Consider the following 25,678-nt stretch of genomic DNA (forward strand, 5'->3'; position numbering starts at 1 on the left):
CAATTATTGTATTTGATTTTATATCTAAGTCATTGTATTTATGCGAGTAAGTATAAAGTTTGTTTAATAAGAATATTAGTTCACGAAACAAAATGAAAAATGAGACTTATAAATGATTCATTCTAAAGAGACTTATAAATTATATATAACATATAATTTCTAATGCTTACTAATTTTTAAAAAATAAATCTCAAAAACATCTGTGCAACGATCGGGTTGAAATCAGTTAAAATTATTTGGTGAAAATTTTAATTTGGTGATCACCTAGAGACCTTTCTGGTTTTAATTTAATACTGACTTGATGTGTTCATCAAAAGAGTCTATAGTGGGAAAATAAAGAGACGAATGCACTCATGAAGATACTGTTTAAGTTCGTTGTAAATATGCTAAGTTTCAAAATTGCTACAAGAAACAACATAATGCAAGCATTTGGTATTATTGGAACACTGGGTCTGGACGACATTCCAATAACCAATGCTTGGTTATGGCCTATGGGCCATCATAATGTTAACATAAGTTCTCCAATGAATCAATGGTAAACATTTTCCTTTACCTAGACCATTGCTTAATGATGTCAACATGCCGACATATATCAAACCAATGTTAGTGACCTTCAAAGGGAGGCTTAAGAATTCCTTACTGCAGATAAAAATCTGTCTTGTAAAATAACAGGTCATGTCTGAGGTATTTCGTTGGGGAACTCTCATGGCCTCCATAGTTTTGAAAATCTTTATCTCCTTAAAAGGAAAATTGAGAAAAAGTCAAACTATCTTGATTAATTAAATAATTTTATTTTTGATCTTTTGAGTAACAATATTACAATAATACGTTTATACATAAGCGTATACGGATGTTACGGTGGACCACCTTAATAGATGGTTTATCGTGGACCAATGTATAAAAGTCTTTAGAAACTTTAATGATAATCAACGACTTTTCTCACAAGTAAAAGTTAATAGTTCTTTTGATCTTTATTGCTAAGATAATGACTCACTCGATATCCTTCAAAACTCAACACATTTAACATATACTAATTAGGTCATCATCTAAATCAACGAAGATATTCGTTAACTTATATTTCCAGATAGTATAATCAATCAACATTTGAGTTTTGAATGATTTTTAAACATTTATATATACAGTAGAATTTTTGTACATGTATATATTTTTTAACTTTGATTATGGTGATATTATAAAATTGAAACGGTCAAATATTCAATTGAAACTCTATTTTAGAGTTATTGGTTGAATTACTGGTCATTAAATATACTGCAGAATAGAATACATTAAAATGTATGTATTTGTTAAATAAATATACTATATACTTCATCCGTTCCATAGTAATTGTCGTATTTGTAAGAAAAAATTGTCTCAATAATTGTCGTATATAGTTTCCAATGCAATTTTAATTTCTTTTTTACCAATTATACCCTCTAATTAATATTATATTTACCATTCACAATTTATTATCCATCCACTTTACATTTATAATAATTGGAATCAACAAATAGTTTCCAAAAATAGTTTGGTAAACTTGTTCTTTTCTCTTTCATTTATTATATTTTCTTAATCTGTATAAAATAAACAAATATGATAATTATTTAGGGACGGAGGAGTATATTGGTCACAAATTAATATCCCTATGTCACAATAACATTGAAGAGCAAATATCCTCAAATCCTGTTTACAAGTAAGATGTATTTCAACAGCAAAAACAAGATTGGCGAGGTATCTGATGGAGAAAAAGTATTCACCATTCTACCATTCTGTTATACTACTAATAACATTATAAAACAACTTATCTTTTATGTCTCAAGACTAGTCGAAAAAGATTAGTCTCCAAGTTTTGTAACTTCAGTCATTTCCAATATCACAATGCCAGTTATGAACAACTGAGAGGAAAGACAAAAAGGCAGAAAGTCTTTCTAAATTCTCAAAATAAGCTTGACTAGCTTCATCTTTACTTTCATTAATTAGGATCAACAAATCCTTAGAATAAAAAATACATAAAATAAATATGTTAAAAGTAATAAACAAAAATGTCATCCTGCTTTTGATGTTCTTGTTATTTGTGGCAGAACAACTGAATTAAGATCCGCAGGATAAGGTGTAAACAAGCCTAATCCCCCCCTACTTTCTTTTAAATTGCTATCCTTAAGTTCATCTATCTTTTTAACCCATTCTATGGGAGAAGAGTGCTCTCTTGTGTGAGGGTGCAACACAAACAGTGAATTGTATTCACAGTTGGGAAACATGAAGAATTTGAATGCGTCCCCTAATCTGTACGCAACATAGCCGAAACTCAGTTGATCTCTTGGTGTGAAGAGGTGAACCTCGTTAAACCACAAGCAACTAAACAAGTTGTTCACGGCCGTATGTTCCCGAATGATAATGGCTCCCTCTGGGACATCTGAAACATCATAAATAACTTTAAAAATTATATCACCAAACATTACTCAGAATCACATATCAAACTTGTTGAAATCAATTGGGAGAAATAAAACACAACAAGAAAGTCTCATATCCCGTCATACCGCTAATAGTATTTTTATTTGAACTCCATGGTTTCATCCCCTCGTAATAATATATTTTCATGTGGAGATCAATTAAGGGTCGTGCATATCGCTTTCGCCTCTTGTTTGCATCAGCCTCCTCGTATATACTACGGTGATGCTTATGTTGAGCAATGGCAAATGTATGCTTCCCTCGCCATAGGTATCTGCTAAGTAAAGATTGTTATACAAAGTGAGTCATCACGGTATCTAACATCAGATCAGAAGGATCACAACTAAACATATTATGCATTTATGCTATATCCAACAAAAATGTCATCCATTCCATCCTAACAAGTATGTATTACTATTTACATTGATAAAAATACACGAAAAATATATAAATTGGTTCGCTTGTGGCGATTGTGTTGATTACATTCAAAATGGAAAACTCCCTACCACACCGGATGAGCAACAAAAGGATTTGCACAGACATGGTTGGTAGATTTTACAGCTATGTAAGTGTAATTCGTAAGTTATCTTCAGGAAAAAGATTAAAAATGTTCATATTAGTGTTACCATAAAGATTAGGCATAAACTAAGATAATAGACATCAGTACCTCTCAAGGATAAGTAAAGGATCAACTATGAGCTCCATTTTACCATCAATCCATATACTATACTGTGCTTGAGGAAACAACCTGTGTGTTATTATTTTAGGAACCTTCCCATTCCTCCTTGGTTCATCATAAGGTTGGTTCTTAAGAAGAACAAGTCGCCAAATTCCCACCCATTTTCCACCAGCATTGTCTTCTTTGACAGTACCATTTTCCCTCATGAACTTCAGAGATACCTCATCCACCACCATAAGAAAGCAAAAAAGTTTCTTTGAGCGAATGCTTATATTTGATGGTTGATGAGGTAGATCATAGCCATCGAAAATACCAGATGCAACAACAAATTGGCATTTCTTAACATATTTAATGTCTACAGGATCCATTTCAGCGCCACCACCTTGGATAAATCCACAGTGCACCTAAGGGGTACAGCACAAGGGAAACATTGCACATTAATGGAGGCAATAACAAGATAGTTTTACATAATTGTGAAGCAATTGCAATTAGAATAAAACATAGTAAAATTATAAAATCATGATAATTGATTTACCTTCATATTTGACTTCAGTTTGAAACTCTCCTCTCTTTGTTTCCAACTTAGATGGCCTCCAAAAAGAGGAGATGACTGAGAACTATTATTTGGAATCTCATCTTCGGTAACATACAATAATTTTTTGACAATTTTGTCGGAAGTTCTTCCGGTAGGGATAACTATTTTATCAGGGTTATTGGAAACAGGAATCGGACATCCTAAAATTATAAGCAGCATCAAACATCAAACACTAATAATTAAATGAGGAAGTCTTAAAATGATGGATGGAGACTAAAAACTGCCAAAATCTTACTGTGAGGTTTTGTTACAAGTCCCATAGTGTCTAACATGGTGTAAACCTTGCTCTCTTTGTTACACATGGCTGCAGGTCAAGCAGAAAAATTGCACCGTTTTTAGAAATGATGACATAACATTGTATTGTAGTTTTGATGAAGAAAATAAATGACAATGAATGTTTTTGTTGAACAACCTTTCATCGAAACATGCCTTTTAATAATCTAACAGAACCCCCTATCGAGTGATTATCCTATAATTCCTATTTCCTACGCATAGCAAATTTGCATCCACCAATCAGATTTTAGATATTTGTACTTCCAAAGTTAGCCTCAAACAACTAAATTTAGACGAAATGTAAGAGAAGTACACAGACAAATCCCCTCTCAAGTCCAACCATCAAAGAGAAAAAGGAAAATAACAATAACAAATTGAGTTGGGTTGAATTCAATTTTCAGTACCAAGACATGTTCTGATATTGGTTTCTCTAACTAGAAATGAGATGGTTCCTTAATCCTTTCCTTCCTATGCCAAAGTAACTAGTAATTACTATTAAAGAAATATGTTATTTTTACAGCTAATAAATTAGAGAAAGAGAAAGAAACAGAAATTAATCTCAACCATTCTTTTACAGCTTTAACTGTTGGTTTTGTAATACCAGGCATGAGTAAATCAATAGACATTGCAGCTACAATGTTCAAATCTAACTTATAAATGATGTCATTTATCCCATTCTACCGAATTCCCAAAATATCACATTATGAATAGACAATTAGATAAAGAGTATATTTTATGACAATTAACTTAAGAAGGTTTATCGAGTAACGACAAGAGATGATCTTGAAAAAACTCCCAAGAAGTGACCAAATGTAGAAAAAGTTTGGCTAACCTGATAAAAAGGAGACAGAAGATTGACAAGACCATATATGGAACAATAATGCAATAAGAATTAACAACATCCACAAGATCCCTCCAACAAGAACCAATCGAACAAACCCTTTCTTCCAAACAATTTTCATGGGATAATCTTGTGGTACCCTCCCTGAAGAAAATAATCCCACTTCAAAATCTGCATCACCAACAAACAAACTACCAATTTACTTCACCATCATGTCATCTAGTAAACAAATAATATATCAAGTTCTTAACAGATTAAAGAATCAAAAGAGTTGATACCAGTCCTTCCTCACCTTTAGCTTGAGGATTTTGATTACTCCGGTCTCCTCTACGATTAAGGCGGGAAGATATTGACTTTTGAAGATCACCCTCCATATTTGATTCTTTGTTCAAGTTATCATCACTGCCATTTATAACAAAAAGATTAAATGTAAGAAAAATCTAATCTTTTTAACAGCAAGCTAAATTGATATCCAAAACAAGACAAGAAACTGTAATCCACATAGCCATTAATTAATTAATTAATTGAAAAGGATTTCAAATAAAAACCAAAACTTTGAGATAAAAAAGAAGGAAAAATGAGAGAAAAAGAAAAGGGTAAGACCCAAATGGAGAATAAAGTTAGTATAGTGTTAAGATGCACATAACCCTCGAAATAGGGGAAGAAGAGAAGAAAAGAGAAAAAGTTTAATTGTGAATGAATGAATAAACATTGAAAAAAAGTTGGTACCTTGAGAGTGGTGAATGAAGGATACAGATCTAACAATGTGTAATATGGTGTTGGATTTGAACCCACAACAAAAAGAAGAGATAATTAAACGAAACTCAAATTGATTGTCCAAAGAAGTGAAGTGAAGTGAAGCTCGAGAGAGATTGAAGTTTCACACTGAAACAGAAATCTTCCTGTTTTTGTGTTTTTGTTGTTTCTTCGATCCTTATTCATGGTCATCACAGGTTCATGGAATCGCTGAAGGCAATGCTATTCGCACCCCCGCTTTTTGCTAATACTCTTTTTTGCTACTATCAATAGTAATAATCAAGAGAACAAAAAATATGCACCCTCGGTAATTGTTCTATATATATAATAAAAATTGAGTAAGAGATAATTTAAAAAAAAATAAAAATAATCAGTTACAATATATGAATATATAACAAGATATTAGTTCACGTTAAATAATAGTATAAAATTACTTTGCACACCTGTGTATAATCATTGCGCTAAAGAAACAATCACCAAAATTATAACTAACCAATTCTCGTAAATTCACAACTTCACAATGTCCTTCTTCAAAAAAATAAATTATGATGTCCATTTTTCCTATTCACTTGTATGTTTTCTTTGTTTAGGGTAGGTTTGATTGAGAGGGAAAATAGAAAGGGTGAGAAGATGAGAAAAATGTGAAAGATAAATTAGATTTGATTTGATTTATTTAATATAAAAGAGATAAAAGAGAAATAGGAGAGAATTGTGTTTTTCTCACTTTTTTTGTTTGGTTAGAGAGAACTTGAAAATAGTGAAATGGTATCATTTGTTTTTGAAGCAAAGAAAATGTATCATTTTTAAAAGAACAAAATATTAATTATGCGCGAGCGAATGGTTTGGTAGAAACAATGTCAAAATTATAGAGATTGGAATAAAAGAGAAATTAATCAATGAGAGAAAGGCATTGAAGGTTATTATGCAATTAAGACAAACAATAATGACCAACGATTGAGATAAAATTGTCATGTACATCTATTTATTATTAACATTAATAGATATTTAGTTAGTTTATATCGGTTTACTCTCTTTCTATCTCAATAAATGAATAAAACAATACTCTTTATTTTTATTTTCTTTCTTTTTCACTCTCACTATTCATTTCTCGAGTCTCATCTTACAACTTCTCCATCATTTTTATTTTCTTTTTCTTTTCTTTGTCTCACTTAAAGTCACAAACTAGCTTTCATAAACTTATAGAAAGGGTATACATTCCTTAAATAAATTTTCTAATATTTTTACAAGTTTTTAGGTAGAACTTTTGGGTTAGAGTTTGTACTCTAAGGAAGAAGAAATGTACCTATTTATTGGAAGATGTTTATTGAAGCTCTTTGAGGTAAATATACAATTCTAATATTAAGAATGAATTTATAAAAAAAATGTAGTTTTGTTTAAAAAAAATCTTATTTTGGTGCTTATAATAGATTTAAAAGATTTCTATAGTTTTTTAGAGTTAGCTAAATTATAGAATATTTTTTTAAAGTCTTGAGAATGTTTTTGATCTTCAGATTCCCTATTTTGAGAGTTGTTGCAGAACAAACTTAGTTGATTCTCCATAGTTGTGAGTAGACGACGATCAATATCATACATTTTTATTATGCTATAATTATTATTTTATTCGTTTTCTATGTTAAAATATTTATTTAAAAATTAGGGAATAAAACCTTTAAATTTTTCTCGATTTCATCATTTATCTATTTTCATGATCTTCGATATAAAGTATTTAAATATTGAATTGATAAACAATTGAATATGTTTTTCGTGAGTTATAATAAAATGAGAAATGATTTTTAAACGTGTTTTAGAAATCGTTGTTATAATCATGAAATTGTTAACGGCGGTAGGTGCACCTAGTTACATCATTTTTATTGGGGAGAGTTAACAGTTAGATGGAGTCGTCCCTATGGGAGATGTCATCCTTAGGAGGAGAAGACTATCAACGAGATGTAAGCTTCCTAATTGATACGTTATGATGCATTGCGGGATTGAGAGGAGATGACTATCCGTTAGATGAAGTCGCCCCTAAGGAAAATGCTATCCTTAAGATGAGAGGGCTATCAACGAGATGAAGCCGATTCTAAAAAATTTATGTTTTTACTTGTATTTTTATGATGTTTTTAAGGTTGCTCATTTTGATTTCGTTTTTCGTACGAATTGGATTTAAAATATTCCTACATGAACCACTAAATTATAAGTCTAATAATTTTATCATGTGTATATTTTACTTGACAATCATCTATTCGTGTTTTTTTTTTCTCTTTTAGTTGGTGGTGGTTGTTGTCTCCTCACTAAGTCTTACCCATTCATGTTGTTTATTTTTTTCAGATTCACAGACAGCTAAGTAGCAAATTGTTAGTAGATTCAAATCTCAATCATTTTTTAGAATACCTCTTTGATCGAGAAGACTTTTGTAAAGTCTGTTGAGTCGTGATGTATTTTGCACTATTTTGAGTCTAGAAAGTCCTATGGAAAATATATTAAATATTTAGATTGTGCTATTTGAAATATGATTGAGTTAAACCTTTTAAAACATGATTTTAAAATTTAGAAACACCGAGGTTACAGACGATTTTTAATTGTTAAATTAGTTGATAAGTTTGTTTAACTAGAAATATAGCTTGTGTGTCGGTCAGTGCGTTTGATTTTCGAGTCATAACATTAGTTATACTAATTATAGTTGCTTCTCATTAGCTAAGTAAGTTTTAGTTTTACGTATTCAAATTTTACTAATAAGTTTTCCGTATTTGAGGAAATTTAGTTCCTCACTATTCAAATTTTCACTTTTCTCTCGTCAGTAACTTCTATCAAGAAAATTAACGTGGTGTCGGAGCCCGGTTTCTACCCTTAACAGAAAGATAGCAAGGTTTACACCATGTTAGACACTAATAGATATACTGTAACAAAACCTGACATTAAGATTTTATTCTTTTATACGACTTTATCAATTCATAACTAGTGTTTGATATTGATGCTGTCTCTACATTTTAGGATGTCTGATTCCTCTTTCCAATGACTCTGAATAATAAATAGTTATCCCTACTGGGGAAACTTTGAATCCATCTCATTTTGCTAAAGTAAAGACTTACATGGGTGTGTATGAACTTAACATGTATACATGCACAAATGTTCCAAAAATCTTCCAAACCACCTATACTAGTGGCTTTGTTTTCATGGAGCTTCATCACTATATATACATAACACACTTAGACATCAATATCCAAGGAAACACATTTCAACGAAACGCGTGGTTGTAGTCATGAAAATGGAAGTTTTTGTATATGAAGCGAGCTAACCACCGAGACAACCCGAATGAAAGCACTGCTAACACAATCATTGAATTTCTTGTTGCAACTGACATCATACCCTGCTTCATGGTGGCAACAATCCCAATTGAAGCAACAGATATGATCTGCAGCATCACTTCCACCACATTAAGACTCTTATATGCAAAACTGCAACTCTTGCAATTCACCACATGAGTCCAGTACCTGTTCAAATTTCATAATTTGTAATGAAGAACATGATACAACAAATACCTATTGCATTTAATAACTTTTTATGCTTGACTTAAGTAGATTTTTTCACTTATAACTTCATATATCAAAGGAAATTGAAACTTCCATGTAGAAATGATATCTTATGTGGGTTACCTACCTGTCCATAAGTTGTTCTTTAGGAGGTGTTGGAGGAAGTGCTCCAGTATATTTTCCTCTCCAATCAACTTGACCACCTGCATACTTCTTTAACCATTTTCTAAAACCAATCACAAGAGCATCTGCCTTTGTTGGCACAAAACAGGCCTTGTGCCAATTCTCTTGACCAACATCCATTATTTTATGTTCCTATCAAAATAATTTATCAACATTATTTGAGCAGAAAAAGCACACTGATGTAATGAACTAGTCAAGAGGATAAATAATTTGTATTTGTATACTACAAATAAAAGGAATTACCTCAACATGGAGAAGATATAAATCTGAATCTAGAACCAGGTTTTGCCCGATATGAAATATCCATCGCGGTACAATTTTGTTAATCCACAGTCCAAAGTTTCTTGGAAAGCACCAAATCAGTCTGCTTTTACCAGGACTAACAGGAATGCAAATAAAGATCAAAGCAAATTTCTTCTGAACTGATGATTTCTGCATTAAAATATATTATAAATATTATAGAACAACCTTATTTTTTGTAATATAAGGATCATATCATAGCTACTCAATCTTTTACCTTAGCTTCAGCAGATGATGCAAGTTTATCTGGATCACTGTATGCATAAAAAATGCTAGGTGGCATAAATTTGCTTTTGCTCCATCCCTGATCTGCTGTGAAACCATTGATATCTAACTCTTCAATTGACAATTCAAGTGGTCTTCCCCCTTCTCTATCAGCTTTTTCTGTTAAATTAATTAAGCCCTCTACATATGTAAGTACCATATATATAAAAAAAAATAGGAATTTACTTAGGTTAAAATATTTATCATATATGTCTACCTTTTGGTTTTGGAGTGTTCATTATTCCATAGTGTGCATATGGAACATGTGCAGGGTCCATGAGGTTTTCAATCAGTACCTCATATCTGAAATTGCATATTCAATTCATTACAAAAATATACTAAATGGAAAATATGTTTTTTAAGGCCTAGCATGCAAATTATGCTCAGGGATATGCATAGTGTAATTTGTGTTTTTCATCTTCTAGAATTAGATTAAATAATTATATCAATTACCAATCACAAAAAACAATCACATTTAGCTAGTGTTAGAGTTCTATAAAAAAAATATCATACATTTTTTAGTCTTAAAATCTTACCCATAAGAAATATCTCTATTTCCCATTAAGCAAGTAAATGATGGATCATCTATTTCTGGTATGAATGGGGGTTTTTTCCTTGTAATAATGTCTTTGTATTGAGGATCAGTATTTGGCCAAAACCACAAGATATCATTCTGCACAATGCTTGGATAAGCAGCTACACATGCTTTTTTTGACGTATGAACCTGCAAAAAAAAAATGTGAAAAGTAAATAAGGATGACAAGATAACAAAACAAACAATGGAAGAAACAATTGGACCTCATTGTGCTTCTTTCAACCAATTTAACCAATAATTAAATAGATATCACATACTATATTGTGACAAATCCATTGAGGAATTTTTTCATGAAAACTAAATGGTTCAAAAGATAACCACAGCCACATTTCTTCTCAGTGGAAGTGGTCAAATAATCTTCAGTATCATCAATTTTAAGTTTGAGAGTGCTGCAATAATCTTCAGACGAGTTCTTTAGTCTCTAACTTTTTCTTTTAGGCAAAAAATTAGAGTGCAAAAGCATCACATGATTGTCAACACATCCCAACTATGTTAGCATCTCAAGACAATCACCTATTCGTCCTGTTTTATTTTTCACGTACAACTAAACTTGTTTTTATTTTCCTCAATAACTGAATTGAGTCTCGTAGTTTTTCTCAGGAACGAAAAAGAATCTCCACTCTATAAACAAAACATTTTCAAATGTGTTTTGACCAATTACATAAAATATAAAACAAAAACATAAAATATATTCAATTCCTAAGCTACATAACAGTAATATACTGAGTATTGATTATTAATCATGATGAAGATTGAATAGTAGTAGTTACCTGAGGTCCTTGTGGAGGTGCCTGAGGAATGAATTTACAATCACCAGATCCATTAAAACACCAACCATGATATACACACTGCAATCTACCCCATTGATCAATCCTTCCTTCAGATAATGGTGCCAATCTATGTGGACATGCATCATCAAATACTTTCCATTCATTCTCATTTCTATCCCACCACACAACCACATCAATCCCCATCACCCTTTTACCATGAGGTGCTCTTTTGTCTAGATCACATATTGGCATCAAAGGGTACCACTGTGAAAACCAATCAAATTTCTCTCCACTTTCTTCAACTTCTGGCTCATCCACAGAAAGGTTACTTGAATCTGTGATTGGTGAGGGTGATAAAGCTGTGAAAAGCTTGAATTTTGAATTGTTCCTACCACTAATTAATGGAAGTGTAGTTGAATGCACTTGTGTGCTCAACAACATGGATTTCCTAAGTGGTGTTGAATTTTCAAGTGCAATTGGGATGTGAAATGAAGTAACAGAAAAAGATAACATAGCTTCCATGTTTTTCTTTTGCAACACTACAAAGCGGTTACACTCCAATGTTATATGCTTTAACTTAATAGATGTATTGAAACTAGAGGCTCACATGTTGTGTTTCATTTTTATTATTATTATGCAATGAAATGAAACATGAGGCTCAATTTTTTTATCAACTAATGTGATGATTTGGCTATATGTTTGATAGAAAGGTGAAAAAATAGATTTGGTGTATGTTTGATTATGTGATTTTGTAAAAGCCTTAAAAGTATACTTTTTTTTATCAAAATTGTGTATATGTTAATATCAGCGCCAATTCAAACATATCATTATTAATTACTTAATTTAACAAACTAATTGATTTGGTGTAATAATTCTGCATTTGTCGATCATTGATTAGTTATTAATATAATTTAATTATTTTACACTTTAAATTGGATTGCTCAGAACAAAATCAAATAATGAGAATCTTATCACTTTGATGTATGGTCAAGAAGAAGCCACGTTTGTGACCAAGAGCCTAGAACTCTGAATGTACAGGAACAAACTAACGATGCAAGTCAATTACCAATGGTTAATGTTTTCTGAACACATTATTTTAGTCACTCTCTCAAAATAATTTGGGACACGTTAGTCTTCAGTTTTTTTTTTTTAATTGTTGACTACATGCACCGTAAAAAAATAAAAATTGGTAAATTTTGAATATTATTCTCAGGAACTAGATTGGTACTTTTGTATTTTGCGGAGGACTAAGATGGGATTAAATTGACTAAAAAGAAAGTTGGAATTAAATATCTCTCAAATAATAGAAAACCAAACCTTCAATATGTAACAACATCTACATGAAACTACAATTTGCATCACTTTTATAAGACGTGACAACAAACCATTGCACCATCAAATTCAAAAGATAATTTTATCAATAATTATAAGGTCAAAAATCCAAAATATGAAAGCAGTAATTTGATTTCTTATGGTTCTAACGTATTAGTTTAATGATAAAAATTTGATATTATAATCTCAAATAACATGGTTTAAATTCCGTGTGAGATAATTATAAAATAGTGATTAGTATTATCAGATTTTATAATAAATTCTTATTTTTTAACTTTTTTAAAAAAATTTATCTCTAAAAGTTCAACAAACTTAATATTTTTACATAAACGAATAAAAAAAAATGAATAATATTAAAAATTTACCAATTTTTAAATTTTTAATAAAATTTGGGGACCAAATTGTCTCCCATAGTTGTTACAGATACCTAAATATTATTTGATTTGTTTGTTTAGTGCATCTAGACCATTTATATAAGCTATTCTTTGATTTGTTTGTGTAGTGTATGTGGACCATTTATATAAGATTAACCCCCAATTAATCAAGTCACATTTCGAAAATCAATAAAAAGGTTGATTAAGAAAAATAAATCGACAGAAATAGTCATTTATTTTATCGGAAATTAATTAATCTTTCATATTTTTTGAGAGATCAAAATAAATCTTTATTCAAAAATAAATAACTTTATATAAAATAATCTGAAAAAATATATAATTTTAAAAGGTATAATCAATCAAACAACAAGTTGATTAAATATTATGATTGATTGATAATATAATTTTTTTGAAATATTATAATTGATTGATAGTATAAATTATTTTACATTAATATATAAATTAATCCATTATTATAAGAGTAAAAAAAAAATTGTTAGACACTTTCTTTTGTCGGCATTATTAGACACTATGTTTAACTAAAGAAAGTAACTCCGACTCATCAACAAAATATGAAGCGAAAATTGGAAAATTTTCTCTTGTACCCACTCATCTATCCCTATACCTCCAAAAATAAAGGAAAAATACTAAAATACTCTCATATATAATTTGTTTTTTATTTCTTCATTTAACATTTCCGGAACAGAAATAATAAGCAAAAAAAAAAAAAATTCTGAAAAACTTCTTTAAGTTTTCCGGTACACAACTTTCATTCCGGAACACACCTTACATGTTCCGCTCGACCCGGTTCAAGTGAGTCTGCCATAGTACATCCATGGGCTTACATGTTCCGCTCTATTTTGTAACCGCCTTTAACATGAGTTTTCTATTTCTTCACTTATCTGTTATACTTATACCTCTCATTCTTTAATATACTTAAAAAAACTTATTTTATTTTTTTATTATATACAAAAATAAAAAATTATAGAATAGGAAATATCTTAAATTTCAGAAATTTAGATATTTTTGAAATAGAATAGAAAATTTTTAAAATAGGAAATTTCAAAAAAAGTAATATCATTATTTTGAAACAAAAATTTGAGTAAAATTCTAAATTTTCGAAAATTTACATTTTAAATTTTTGAAATTTCTGAAGCTTTGGTTAAATTTAGTTTCGAAAATTTTAAATTAATTCAAATTTTTGAATTTTTTTGATTAATTTAAAAAATTAAAAACGTAATTTTTTAGTTTTTCAAAAAAAATTCGAATCTTTCAAACAATAAGAAATTTCTAAAATATGCAATTTTTGAAATAGAAAACTAAAAAAATTAATGTGATTATTTTGAAACAAAATTTACATTTTAAAAATTTGGATAAAATTCTAAATTTTTGAAACTTTAATCTTTTTTGAAAAAATAAACGTTTAAAAAATTTGATTGTTCTGAAATTTTGCATTTCAAATTCTTTTGTTAAATTCGAAAGATTTGAAAATATTTTATAAATACAATAAATTGTATTTTGAAAATTATAAATTAGTTCAAACTTTCGAAAGTAGACTCATTTTGTATTTCAAAAATTTTAAAATCAATCAAAATTTTCTAATATTGTTTGCTAAAATTTTGAAAAGAAAAAAAAAGTTTAACTTTTTTCAAAAAAAATCAACTTTTTTTATATAACAAAAATAATAAAATAATATATTTAAGTGTATTGGAATTTGGGGAGTATAGGTGGAGAGTCACGATTAGAAAACTACTCTAATATTTATGTCTCATTCAACTACTTTACACTATGAGGAGTAATAAGTTAATCCAAACCTCTTTTTTAAAAAATATATATATTTGAATACTTCAATTTTATAAACTAAAAAATTAAATCTCACAAACTATCAAGATATACAACACATAACCCCCCACAACAAAGGACGAGACAATTGTGCTTCTAACATATTTAAGAAATACTCAACTATTTAGTTTTTAGGTACTTTTGTTTCAATTTATTGATTTTAGGAATTTTAGATTCTTTTTATAAAAAAAGTTGGATTGGAACGAGAAATCAAGAAGGATAATGTTTTTTAACAATGAGAAAATAAAAAATATGAATAAAACTTATTTATTTTTCAAAACAAATTGTTTAAGTTTGTTTTCTTTTGCTTTTAAAAATTATTATTGAAAATTGTAAATAGTAATATATTATAACTTTCTTTAAAATTTTATCAATAAGATATTTAAATCTTCCATGAGCTACGTGCCAATATTTTTTTTAAATAGGATTTACTTGTTTTTTTGGTCTTTTTAATTTTTTTAAAAATATGATTTACTTTCTGTAATTTTTGTTCTATTTTGATCTATCAGCTTTCGTCAATTACATAAGTCTTCCAACGTGGTTGTATGATTGTAACTTAGGTGTGTTGAATGAGATGTATAAGTCACCTATTTAAAACTCAAAACTAGAATTTCATACCTATTTACGTTCCTCCTGTTTTTGGTTTTAGACATACCAAATAAAAAGAACTTGGATGTTGGAGCAAACCTTTTCATTGGCAATCTAGACGAATCACCAAATATGCAACTTTTTCTTTTGAATAAATTCAAATGTACTTGATATGTAACAACATTTTTAATGATTGGGATTTTTAATTTTGAAATTGAGTTCCATATAAGGAAATTCATTGGGAATTAGAAGGGTTTGTGGGAGTTGTCTTCCCCAACCTTATCAACCTTGCAATTTGTGTCCATGGAGTTTGACTGAGATTGAAGGGAGTTCTGTAGGGTGGTATAAAAATTTGTTTTCCCTTCTGTTGTGGAACCCGTGAGTATGTTGCTTTCTTGGAGATTTTGATAACTATACCGTAAATAAGTAGTATCTTTTCATGGATTATGAATTTCTTCTAATCCTGTTTAATTGAGTATTAAGTTTAGTTAATGGATACAATTAGGAAACTCGTTAACTTTCATTAACTACATATCTGTCTTGGGAAATATTACTAGTTTTTATTTTATTTTTGGGTCTATTACTTGTATTAGTAACCAATTTCAAAAATTCATGAAATAAAACACTATACGATAGTGATGTAATTTTTTTACACTTACTATCATGAAGTTATAGATTTTTTTTTTTACTAAATGAAGAGATATAAATGGATCTATCATTTTTTAATGTCATAAAAACAAGTGGGAATGTAGAATATGAACGGAAGGACAGTAGAAATAGTAAGTATAAGCAAATACCACTTACACCATGCACACGATGTTGGGTTAAATAGTTTAGTTTTTAGATACAATTTTATTTATTTTTATGAAATTGACATCTATAGAATCATAAACACTTAGAGGACTCTCAACTTATATTTATAAAGAGAGTGTTTATCGTCATTAAAATTTTGAATTAATTATAAATATTAGTCAATAATAAAGCACGTTTATGCATATAAAATATATTTATATATAAAAATTAACGTGAATCTTAAATAATATTTTTTCTCCAAAAAAAATAATCAACTATTTTCATGTTTTTCATATTATATACTAAATCACATATAAAATTGGTATTTGTAATTTTCATATTGTAAATCAATTTAATGTGTCATTCAGTTGTTTTTAGAGAAAAATATGTCATTTAGTTTGCAAGTTATATTATCAATTTCTCTTTATTTTATTTTTCTACTTTCAATAAATGACCTATTTCCATTTTTCAATCTTTGTACTCTTACAAACAATTTGCTTCCTTTGTAATTTTTTTCGTCATAAACTTTAAGAAGAAAAGCATAGTTGACTGTGTTTAACACATGTTTGTTTATTTAGGTTTATTTTAATGAAAAAACCTAAGATAAAAAAAAAATGATGTCTAGTCTAAAACAAGAAATATTTTATTTAATATTTGTCCTTTTGTCACTAAATCAAATTATTAGAAGTTATGTTAGTTTATTTAGCTAGTGTATGTACTACACATTTTAGTATATCCCTTTATTTGCTTAGTTATAGTTTTTATATTTTTGTTTCTCAATATATAATTCAAAGAAATAAACTAGGCCTAAAAAAAAGCATTTATATATAGTGAAAATATGAGTGTTTATGATTACGATGAATCTAATAATTTGATTATTCAAATTAACTCAATCATAATTTCGACCTAACTAATTTAAGTTTGGCTTTAATTTAGATCAATACATTTAAATTTAATGATCTTCAGTTTGGGTAACAGAATTAACCGTTTGAATTCATGAATCCGCAAATTCAATCTAATTTAATCAGTTTATAATTAGGTTAGTTTAATTCATATTTAATATAGAAATAACATGTTGAAAACTCAAACTCAATAAAATTTTATGGGGTTGAAATATCGATTTTGAAAGGAAAAAAGATCCATCTCAAATCATATACTCTTTGACCAATAGAGTTTTTCCTTTTGTAAATTTTTATTTGTTTCCTATCTTTTACCCATAGTTCTGCAAGGGTGTGATTTTTCTCATTTCGTTTGCTTTTGTATGCCTTACGTGTTTCATCTTCCTTAAATATTCATTTCATTTTTTGATAAATTTAACATTACCATCTTGATTATTTGTAATTTGTACACTCTTTATTTAATGTAATAATAATATTATAACTTCACACTTACAAAGTATTAATTTTGATAATTAATAATTGCATGTATCCAAAACATCCAGTAAGTATAGATGAATCCAACGCGAAGGGAAAATATAAAGTATAATGAATCCAATGGCTGTAAAGGATTCCTTCATTGTTACAACTGTGAAGTCGTGACAGTGTATGTGCAGTAAACCCAAGTAAATCGGTGAATGTGGTTGCCCATCGGATTCATAATCAGATCCACCGTCGCCATCATCATCACTCTCTAATCTTAATTCACACACATTACATTACATTACATTTCATTACCCTCATCAACATTTCAGATCTCAAAAACAAAAATGAAGAATTCGAATTCTAACTCAAACTCAAACTCAAACTCTAGCACGAGTACCAGTAGAACAGAACCAATAGGCCAAAACCTCATCAAACTAATAAGCAACCTTTGCTTCTCACTATTCGTTTTCTCAGTTCTCATCTTCACCGTCATTGCTATAACATACCAACCTCCTGATCCATGGCTTCAATCTTCACCAGCTCTCACCAACCTCTTCACTCAATCCCAAAACGCCACCTTCCAAATCGACTCTTCCGTTATTCAAACCGGCGAAGACATCTCTATCTCCCCACAGGATTCACCTCTCCCTCTTCCTCCCTCTGCCGTCGCCGCCGCAACAACTCCCGCCGTCACTGAAGCTCTAATCGAAAAAAACGAAGAGCAAATTATCACCAATTCCACATCCCCCGGTCCTTCCTCCTCTTCATGTGATGACCTAATCGGAACCCTAAATTGCTCCGATCCTCGCGTTCTTATCGCTATCCAGAGATTCAACCTTCGCGCATTCAAGTCTATTTCATTCTTCGAGTATCAAACACCGGTGAACGGCTCTGTTTCCGGCGAGTGTGACGTCGCGTGGCGATTCCGCAACAAGAGGGAGAAGTCGTGGCGAAAGTACCGTGATTTCCGACGATTCGGGATTGCGGTAACTGACGATTGTCACTACAAGGTCGTTCACGCCGGCGGTTGGCATTCCGGCACAAACGCACGGAGAAACCCCGCTCTCCGGACACGAACCGGTGGCGGTAAGGGCAAAACCTTGCCGCGGATTTCGAGCCGAGACGATGAGATTAACGACACGATTCCGAGTTTGGGATCGGAGAGTGACTTCAGGAATGGGAAGTATTTGTATTATTCACGAGGTGGTGATTATTGCAAGGGTATGAATCATTATCTTTGGAGTTTTTTGTGTGGTTTAGGTGAAGCTATGTATTTGAATAGAACTTTTGTTATGGACTTGAGTGTTTGTTTGGCTTCCATTTATAACCCTAGTAATAAAGATGAAGAAGGAAAAGATTTTAGGTATTACTTTGATTTTGAGCATTTGAAAGAGGTAGCTTCCATTGTTGAGGAAGGTGAGTTTTTGAGAGATTGGAAAAAATGGGATAAGACCCATCTTAAGAAAAAGAAGGTTCCTGTTAGAAAAGTTGTCACTCATAAGATAACTCCTATGCAACTTCAGAAAGATAAGAGCACCGTCATTTGGAGGCAATTTGATTCACCTGAGCCTGAGAATTACTGGTATAGGGTTTGTGAAGGTCAAGCTGCAAAGTATATTCAGAGGCCTTGGCATGCTTTGTGGAAATCAAAGAGGTTGATGAACATTGTAACCGAGATTAGTGGAAGAATGGACTGGGATTTTGATGCAGTTCATGTGGTTCGTGGGGAGAAAGCTCAAAACAAGGAGCTTTGGCCTCATTTGGATTCTGATACTTCGCCGGATGCGCTTCTTGAGAAGCTTAAAGGGATGGTTCAGCCTTGGAGGAATTTGTATGTTGCTACTAATGAGCCTTATTATAATTACTTTGATAAATTGAGGTCGAATTTCAAGGTACATTTGCTTGAGGATTATAAGGAACTATGGGGGAATGCAAGTGAATGGTACAATGAAACCAGTGTTCTCAACAATGGAAAACCTGTTGAGTTTGATGGATACATGAGAGTTGAAGTGGATACAGAGGTTTTTTACCGTGGAAAGAATCGTGTCGAAACATTCTATAATTTAACTAAAGATTGCAAAGATGGAGTTAATACATGCTGATCAGATTGACACTACTGGTTTTGATGCTTCTTAAGAATTTTTTGTACAATCACTCCTTTCTTTTTGATTCAGTTTTAGATTGATACCATGGGGTTACATTTAAGATCATTGTTGTGCTTGCTTGTTCTTTTATTGTATTGATGATTGATTAGTTGTGTTGATTATCATGATTTTGTATACAACATACCATAGATCCCTTTCTCTCCTCAGAAACTGCATTTCTCATTCCTCATTGTCTTCATTTCTTTTCTGATTAACATTAAAATGTTTTGTTTCCAGAATGACAACCAAATTAAAAATCAAGAAGGGCATTAGCTGCAGCCTTTTAAGATTCCATGACTTGGGTGCTAGCTGCATTGTATATAGTATTTCTATTCGAATCTATTAATGAAATGTTAATTTATAAAGAATGAATGTTATAGTCCATTTCTTCTGTACACAGTTTGTCAACGATTAATCATCACAAAACAGATCTAACACAGTCTACATTGTACTTACATCATTTCTGTATTTTTTATTAACTGAGTTTGAAATTACGATGCTATTTTGAATTCATTCCATGCCTCTCAATGATGTTCTAGATAATTTTAACTTTAATTTGTGCGCATTTTTCGTGCATTGCTTGCCGTGCTAGTTTAGACCTTTTCAGAAATCTGTTTTATTAACCATACCAATGGTACAAATTACTTGACATCCCTAATTTGGTACCCATCGGTTTAGGTTTGGAAAGAAACCATAATCTTCGTAAGCATGAACTTTGATGAACTTATATTGGATGTAAATTTTCAATAGAAGACAGCTAAAATGGAGCTGGATTTTACATTCTTTTCAGTTTGTATGGGTTTTGTAATTTTATTCGGCTGACATACAGAAAATGAAATCACAATTCATAGGTGCAGAACATAATCTTTTTTGTTAGTGATGCAAAAGATACAAGGAAAAAATATGAAAATTTTATCAATTAACATCGAATGGTTGACAAACAACTAATAGCTATTGTAAAACATATTTCTCGCCATGAGTTATTTTACCTTTATGGATTGTTATTTCAGAATAAAAACAGTTCATACATATTTAAAACCGGCGTTGGGAAACCGTTTCAAACAGATTGTTCTTTTTGTTTCATAGCAAATATGAATTGCCATACTCTAAACAGTATCAGTCTCTAAATTATTAAGGGAACGAAGGTTTAAGGTTTAACTCGATAGGTATAACAGGATTCATCAAGCTTGAAATCAGGGGTATAGAAGACATCAGATATTCAATTAGTTATACAATGCAATCATTAAAAAAATGATAAAAATCCAACAAGACAAATATATTCTTCATTTTTTTTGAGTATGTCAGAGAGATAAAAACAGAATATTTGCCCAACATTTTAAAAATTGTTAAAAATAGGAGTCATAAAAGAGAAATATGTCAAAACAAAACAAAACTCAACAACATAACAAGTTAATTATATTGTATTTAAGGCAAAAAAATAATACATTGTAAATGCCAATTCATTACAAAAACCAAAACATTCAAACTATTCATCCTCCTGACTTCTTAATCTGGCGGTTTTGTTTGTAACAACAACATCAAGTTGGGCAGCTCTCTCAACTATTTCCTTTCTCTTACTTGTGGATATATTGTGAGCAATCTCAGCACAGTATGTCCTGAAAATTTTAAAAAATATATGATAAATAAAGAGGTTTAAAAAGAATAGCTACAAAATACAATTTTAAAAATATAAACTCTCACCTGTTGTGCATCATGAGAAGTTCCAAATCACTAACATTGTGAACAAGGAATTTCTTGAAACCATTTGGAAGATAATGACGGGTCTTCTTGTCAGAACCGTAACCAATGTTTGGCATCAAAGTACATCCTTTGAACTTTCTCCTAACACGAGAATCAATACCCTTGGGTCTGCGCCAGTTTTCCTATTAAAGAAAATAGGTTCAACAAACTAAAGAACTGAACCAACTAAATAAACGATACTTAACAGTAAAATAGGTGTATCTAATACAGCAGTAGATGAAAATTAATCAAAAGATATACATCTGCAACCTCAGCCGAAAGATGGTGATATTTGTTAAATAATCACATTACAATCAGATATTAAAGGAAATAGTTGCATCATAGATTGCAGACTGATATGTTAATCTATTTAACAAAAAGTAACAGAACAGACATTCGTTCATAAAATAAAAAAGGTAATTGGATGATTTAAAAATATAAACAGGGAATTAGTAACAGTAGGTTTATATTAAGAAAACCCCTGTGTCGCAAGACCTGTAAGATTTTGCTATATGCCCGTAAAAACGAAATGTCCAGCTACAAGGCAAAAGCCTGAATTCTGGACATCAGATACCATAGGCAATATTACACAATAAAAAATGTAATGCGACAAAACAAAGGTAATGCTAAAACAAAACAGTGAAAATGAAAAGCTTTTCAATTAATGACATATCTTTGCAAGAGATCAGATGGTAGTGCATGTTTGTATCATCATCTACTACAGAATTGATTGGGTAAATATCATCATATCTCATTGCAAAAACAGTAGAAACAATTTATAAAAACAGATGAAAAATAAATTATTTGTCCCTATTATTTGATGGATGAGGATCGAACAAGTATTACCAGTCACAACAATGCTTCCAATAGAGAAAGTAAGACTTGGTATCAAAAGCATGTCATCAAATCCAAATCTAAGCAAAAATAAAACAGATTAAAACTACAAAATTCAAAAACTCATTTGGAAATCAAATACCAAATCAAATTTAGCTTATTGGGATCAGATAGTCGATCAATCACCACATATGAAATACATAGTAAGACTGGATGTCACAAATAGATATTTATCCTCATTTCCCATTTATTCAAATTGCAAAGTTCAAAACACACATAGTATTACTCCAACAACATAAAATGAAGAAAAAACGAAACATAAAAAGTTACAATTAAAACCTAACCAATTAAAATTAACCTCCACTTTAGGGTTTTAAACATAACAGGATCAGATTAAGTGTCAGTCACCATCTTACACCTTATAGTGCAAATTAAGACTGGGGCGACAATTACTATCATCACTTCCAAACAATTCACAATTAAAAAATAAATAAAATGATTTCGAAAAGGAGAATTAGAAATAGTGAAGAGGTATACCTTAACGCAGATCTTGCGATCGCTCTGGGGCCTCTTAAACTTCTTGACCCTCTTCTTGATGATCTTCTTTGTGAGAAGAGGCACAGCCATTTTTGTGAACTAGGTTTGTGGCTGATGTAAAATGAAGGAAATATCACACTATATATAAGGCGAAGGGGTCTAGGGTTTTTAACCAAAACTACGCAGTGGTTATTCTAGGGTTTGATTGAGAGCAATGTATTCGGGTTGGGCCTAATAGGTCTAAACTTGCTTTTTGCACCCCTACTTTTTTCAGGTTGGGCCTAATGTATTCGGGTTGGGCCTAATACTCGTTTTTCTTTTTTTAATATAATAAATAAGGTTTAATTATTATATAGAGCAGTTAAATATGTTTTTAAAATAAAAATTCTTGTAATTGGTTCTTTTAATTTTTAAAATCTCTTTATAATAAAAATGTGGAGGTTATCACTTATTCATCTACCAAAATATTATAATTTTTTTGTGTATATATGATTATTGGATGGAGTAAATAGTGTAGACTTTTATTGGTGATAGGTAAAAATAAGAAATATTAATGTTAAATTGATCAACAATAACCGCCCATTATTTTTTTTATGATACTAAATTATAAAGATAACAGTGTATCTTTTTTTATGTTTCTTCAAGTGTGCAGATTATACATTATGAAACAAAACTCAAATGTTTTGCAATACCCTTTGATAAGTATTTCCTTGTATACAAAATCTCAATGCCATGTTTCTAATATCAACCAAGGACACTTATTATTATGTATTTGGTATTTTGTGAATTTTATTTGTTTGGTTTTTATTATGGCTATGTCGAGACATCATATAACACTACAAGGAGGAGTTCATTAGATGACATATGATTGTACTAAGTAATTTTGAAAGGTATTTTTTTTTCAAATATCAATTTTGAAATTCTCAAAAAATTAAATGACGATAGTTGTGTATTTTCAGTCAATTTACATTACACCAAAATAATAGTTTTTTTGAGTACAACAACTATAATTTCTCATAGACTATACAAACATTGAACTTTTACGGAAAAAAAAAAAAAAAAAAAAAAAAAAAAAAAAAAAAAAAAAAAAAAAAAAAAAAAAAAAAAAAAAAAAAAAAAAAAAAAAACTTTTAAGAAAAAAAAAAAAAAAAAAAAAAAAAAAAAAACATGAGTTTTATCATGAAAAGTGTCATATCCAATAAGAGATAAATCATTTTGAAAGTAAGTTAACTAGTCTTAAAAATTATGTCACATTGTATTTTAAATTTAAATATTTTCATCTCTCACGTCGATAGAAATCCGTAATTCTTCAAATGGTTGAATGTATTAAATGATTTTGAGAAGACTAAAATATAATCAAATTCATAATATTATATTCGAGTGGTGTTGTAACTAATATGATAGTTGTATATTAATGTGTTTATGACCTATTTGGTTTAATGTGTGGAATCATGATATGATTACTAGTTTATTATTTATTATTCAATAAAGATGACACTAGTTTAGTAAAAATAAATTGACGCTAGCGCCATGGTTAAAGTTCCTCTTCAAACGAGGAGTGAAACACATGTTATCGTGCAGAAAGTTTTTTCAAATGGTACATATACAATGAAATCTTCTTATAGAATACATATTAATGAATTTGCCTACAATAATATTACCTTAATTAATGTGAATCATAATTCAATTTGGTACATGCAAGTTTCTCTCTACATCATGTGATTTTGCTCGAGATTGGCTTAAGTTTGTCTCCATACTCAGAGCTAACGATGAGCAGATTCATTGAACTACCAAATTGTTGCTTGCAAAACTAATAAATTGATTTATCGTCTATGTTGGGTATTGAGCTAATGACAATAAAATAAATTAAGAGGTGATAGTGAGACTATCACATTGGGACTAATCAATTTCTCAAGTACCCTGTGACCAAATTTACATGTACCAGATTATAGATCAATAACATCACAACCACTAATCAAAAATAATTAATTTCTAAATGGTATGAGAAATTAACTTTATTTCCTAAGCATTGATTTCTCAAATGTTTTACAAATAAGTTTGAATTACATATTGATGATTTGTGGCTATTAAATCTTTTTGTTGTTGTTACTAGATACCGAATTCATTATATGATTTATCTTAAAATGTGAATTAGGTAGTGTTTATCAATAAAATTTCAAATCAAATATTGAATTATATGTGATCAAACTATAACAAACACGAAGAATATGAACAAATAATTGAAATTGACACATAACAAAAACCCATATAAATAAATTAAAAGAGATTCTTGAGAGTTTGATTAGTTACATTTAATTTTTACAAATATGGGTTTAGATACTTATTACCATGGTAGCCATCAATACAAGATCAAAGATTAAAAAAAAAAAAAAACTTTAATAGTGAACAAAAGTGATATGCAAGTAATGATTTTTCTTTTTGCGGTCAGATTTTTCACCGGCAGTGAAAAAAATGATACAAAATTTGGTCATTCATCTCTTTATATAAGTAGACAAGGACAACTTGTAATTATAATTTCGTTTATCAAGACAAGACTCTTTAAGTGAAGATTGTATTTATTCATGGTTAAGGAAACTTGATATATTGAAATGCCTCAATTAATTTGGCGAGATTGGTCTCGCATAGCAAATTTGTCCTTCAAAATTCTAAAGCTTTCGTCTTGATTTCGCTTTGCAAGTTAATTCTAGCTAAGCGAGATTGCCATCATAATAACTCTCTTTTTAGCTTAAAATATGTTCGCCGAACAAACATGTCTTATTTAGCTTCCCAAACTATTTTCACATTTATTCGCACTTACATATAAAGTTATTAATTGGGTCAGCTTGACCCAATGCACTTTAGTCTAAATAGGTTGACCGCATGAATGAGTCAGTTTGCCTATA

At 30.1% G+C, this 25,678-nt stretch overlaps 4 protein-coding genes and 3 non-coding genes across 8 annotated transcripts; 1 reads left to right on the forward strand and 6 right to left on the reverse strand.

Moving 5' to 3' along the window:
- Positions 1-1,930: 1,930 nt before the first annotated feature.
- On the reverse strand, positions 1,931-5,737 carry LOC101505568 (probable hexosyltransferase MUCI70). 2 transcript variants are annotated; one of them, XM_004504263.4, is made up of 8 exons: positions 5,563-5,737; positions 5,126-5,235; positions 4,825-5,004; positions 3,955-4,023; positions 3,660-3,859; positions 3,113-3,528; positions 2,535-2,719; positions 1,931-2,410 (listed from the first exon to the last, which is right to left on the reverse strand). In XM_004504263.4, exons 2-8 carry the CDS (start codon positions 5,205-5,207, stop codon positions 2,043-2,045), a joined length of 1,500 nt encoding a protein of 499 aa, XP_004504320.1. In that variant the 5' UTR covers positions 5,208-5,235; positions 5,563-5,737; the 3' UTR covers positions 1,931-2,042. The 2 variants fall into 2 exon arrangements, with proteins under 2 accessions (XP_004504320.1, XP_027191993.1); XM_027336192.2 differs by lacking the exon at positions 5,563-5,737 and having other exon boundaries at positions 5,112-5,235.
- Positions 5,738-8,484: 2,747 nt separating this feature from the next.
- LOC101506112 (protochlorophyllide-dependent translocon component 52, chloroplastic) lies at positions 8,485-11,897 on the reverse strand. The gene is made up of 7 exons (XM_027336145.2): positions 11,232-11,897; positions 10,403-10,590; positions 10,084-10,169; positions 9,820-9,986; positions 9,546-9,734; positions 9,247-9,434; positions 8,485-9,080 (listed from the first exon to the last, which is right to left on the reverse strand). Exons 1-7 carry the CDS (start codon positions 11,751-11,753, stop codon positions 8,825-8,827), a joined length of 1,596 nt encoding a protein of 531 aa, XP_027191946.1. The 5' UTR covers positions 11,754-11,897; the 3' UTR covers positions 8,485-8,824.
- Positions 11,898-17,632: 5,735 nt separating this feature from the next.
- On the forward strand, positions 17,633-19,847 carry LOC101506442 (uncharacterized). The gene has a single exon (XM_004504266.4). The coding sequence runs from the start codon at positions 17,865-17,867 to the stop codon at positions 19,620-19,622; it is 1,758 nt and encodes a 585-aa protein (XP_004504323.1). The 5' UTR covers positions 17,633-17,864; the 3' UTR covers positions 19,623-19,847.
- Positions 19,848-21,058: 1,211 nt separating this feature from the next.
- On the reverse strand, positions 21,059-22,935 carry LOC101506767 (large ribosomal subunit protein eL32z). Its single transcript, XM_004504267.4, has 3 exons — positions 22,776-22,935; positions 21,366-21,547; positions 21,059-21,280 (listed from the first exon to the last, which is right to left on the reverse strand). Exons 1-3 carry the CDS (start codon positions 22,863-22,865, stop codon positions 21,151-21,153), a joined length of 402 nt encoding a protein of 133 aa, XP_004504324.1. The 5' UTR covers positions 22,866-22,935; the 3' UTR covers positions 21,059-21,150.
- LOC113787285 (small nucleolar RNA Z196/R39/R59 family) lies at positions 21,669-21,755 on the reverse strand. Its single transcript, XR_003473793.1, has one exon. It is a non-coding gene; the product is annotated as a small nucleolar RNA Z196/R39/R59 family (small nucleolar RNA).
- LOC113787440 (small nucleolar RNA Z195/SNORD33/SNORD32 family) lies at positions 22,084-22,159 on the reverse strand. The gene has a single exon (XR_003473944.1). It is a non-coding gene; the product is annotated as a small nucleolar RNA Z195/SNORD33/SNORD32 family (small nucleolar RNA).
- On the reverse strand, positions 22,624-22,704 carry LOC113787375 (small nucleolar RNA U31b). The gene has a single exon (XR_003473882.1). It is a non-coding gene; the product is annotated as a small nucleolar RNA U31b (small nucleolar RNA).
- Positions 22,936-25,678: the final 2,743 nt, after the last annotated feature.

The sequence above is a fragment of the Cicer arietinum genome, chromosome 6 (genome assembly GCF_000331145.2).
Source record: "Cicer arietinum cultivar CDC Frontier isolate Library 1 chromosome 6, Cicar.CDCFrontier_v2.0, whole genome shotgun sequence".
NCBI classification, from domain to species: domain Eukaryota; kingdom Viridiplantae; phylum Streptophyta; class Magnoliopsida; order Fabales; family Fabaceae; genus Cicer; species Cicer arietinum.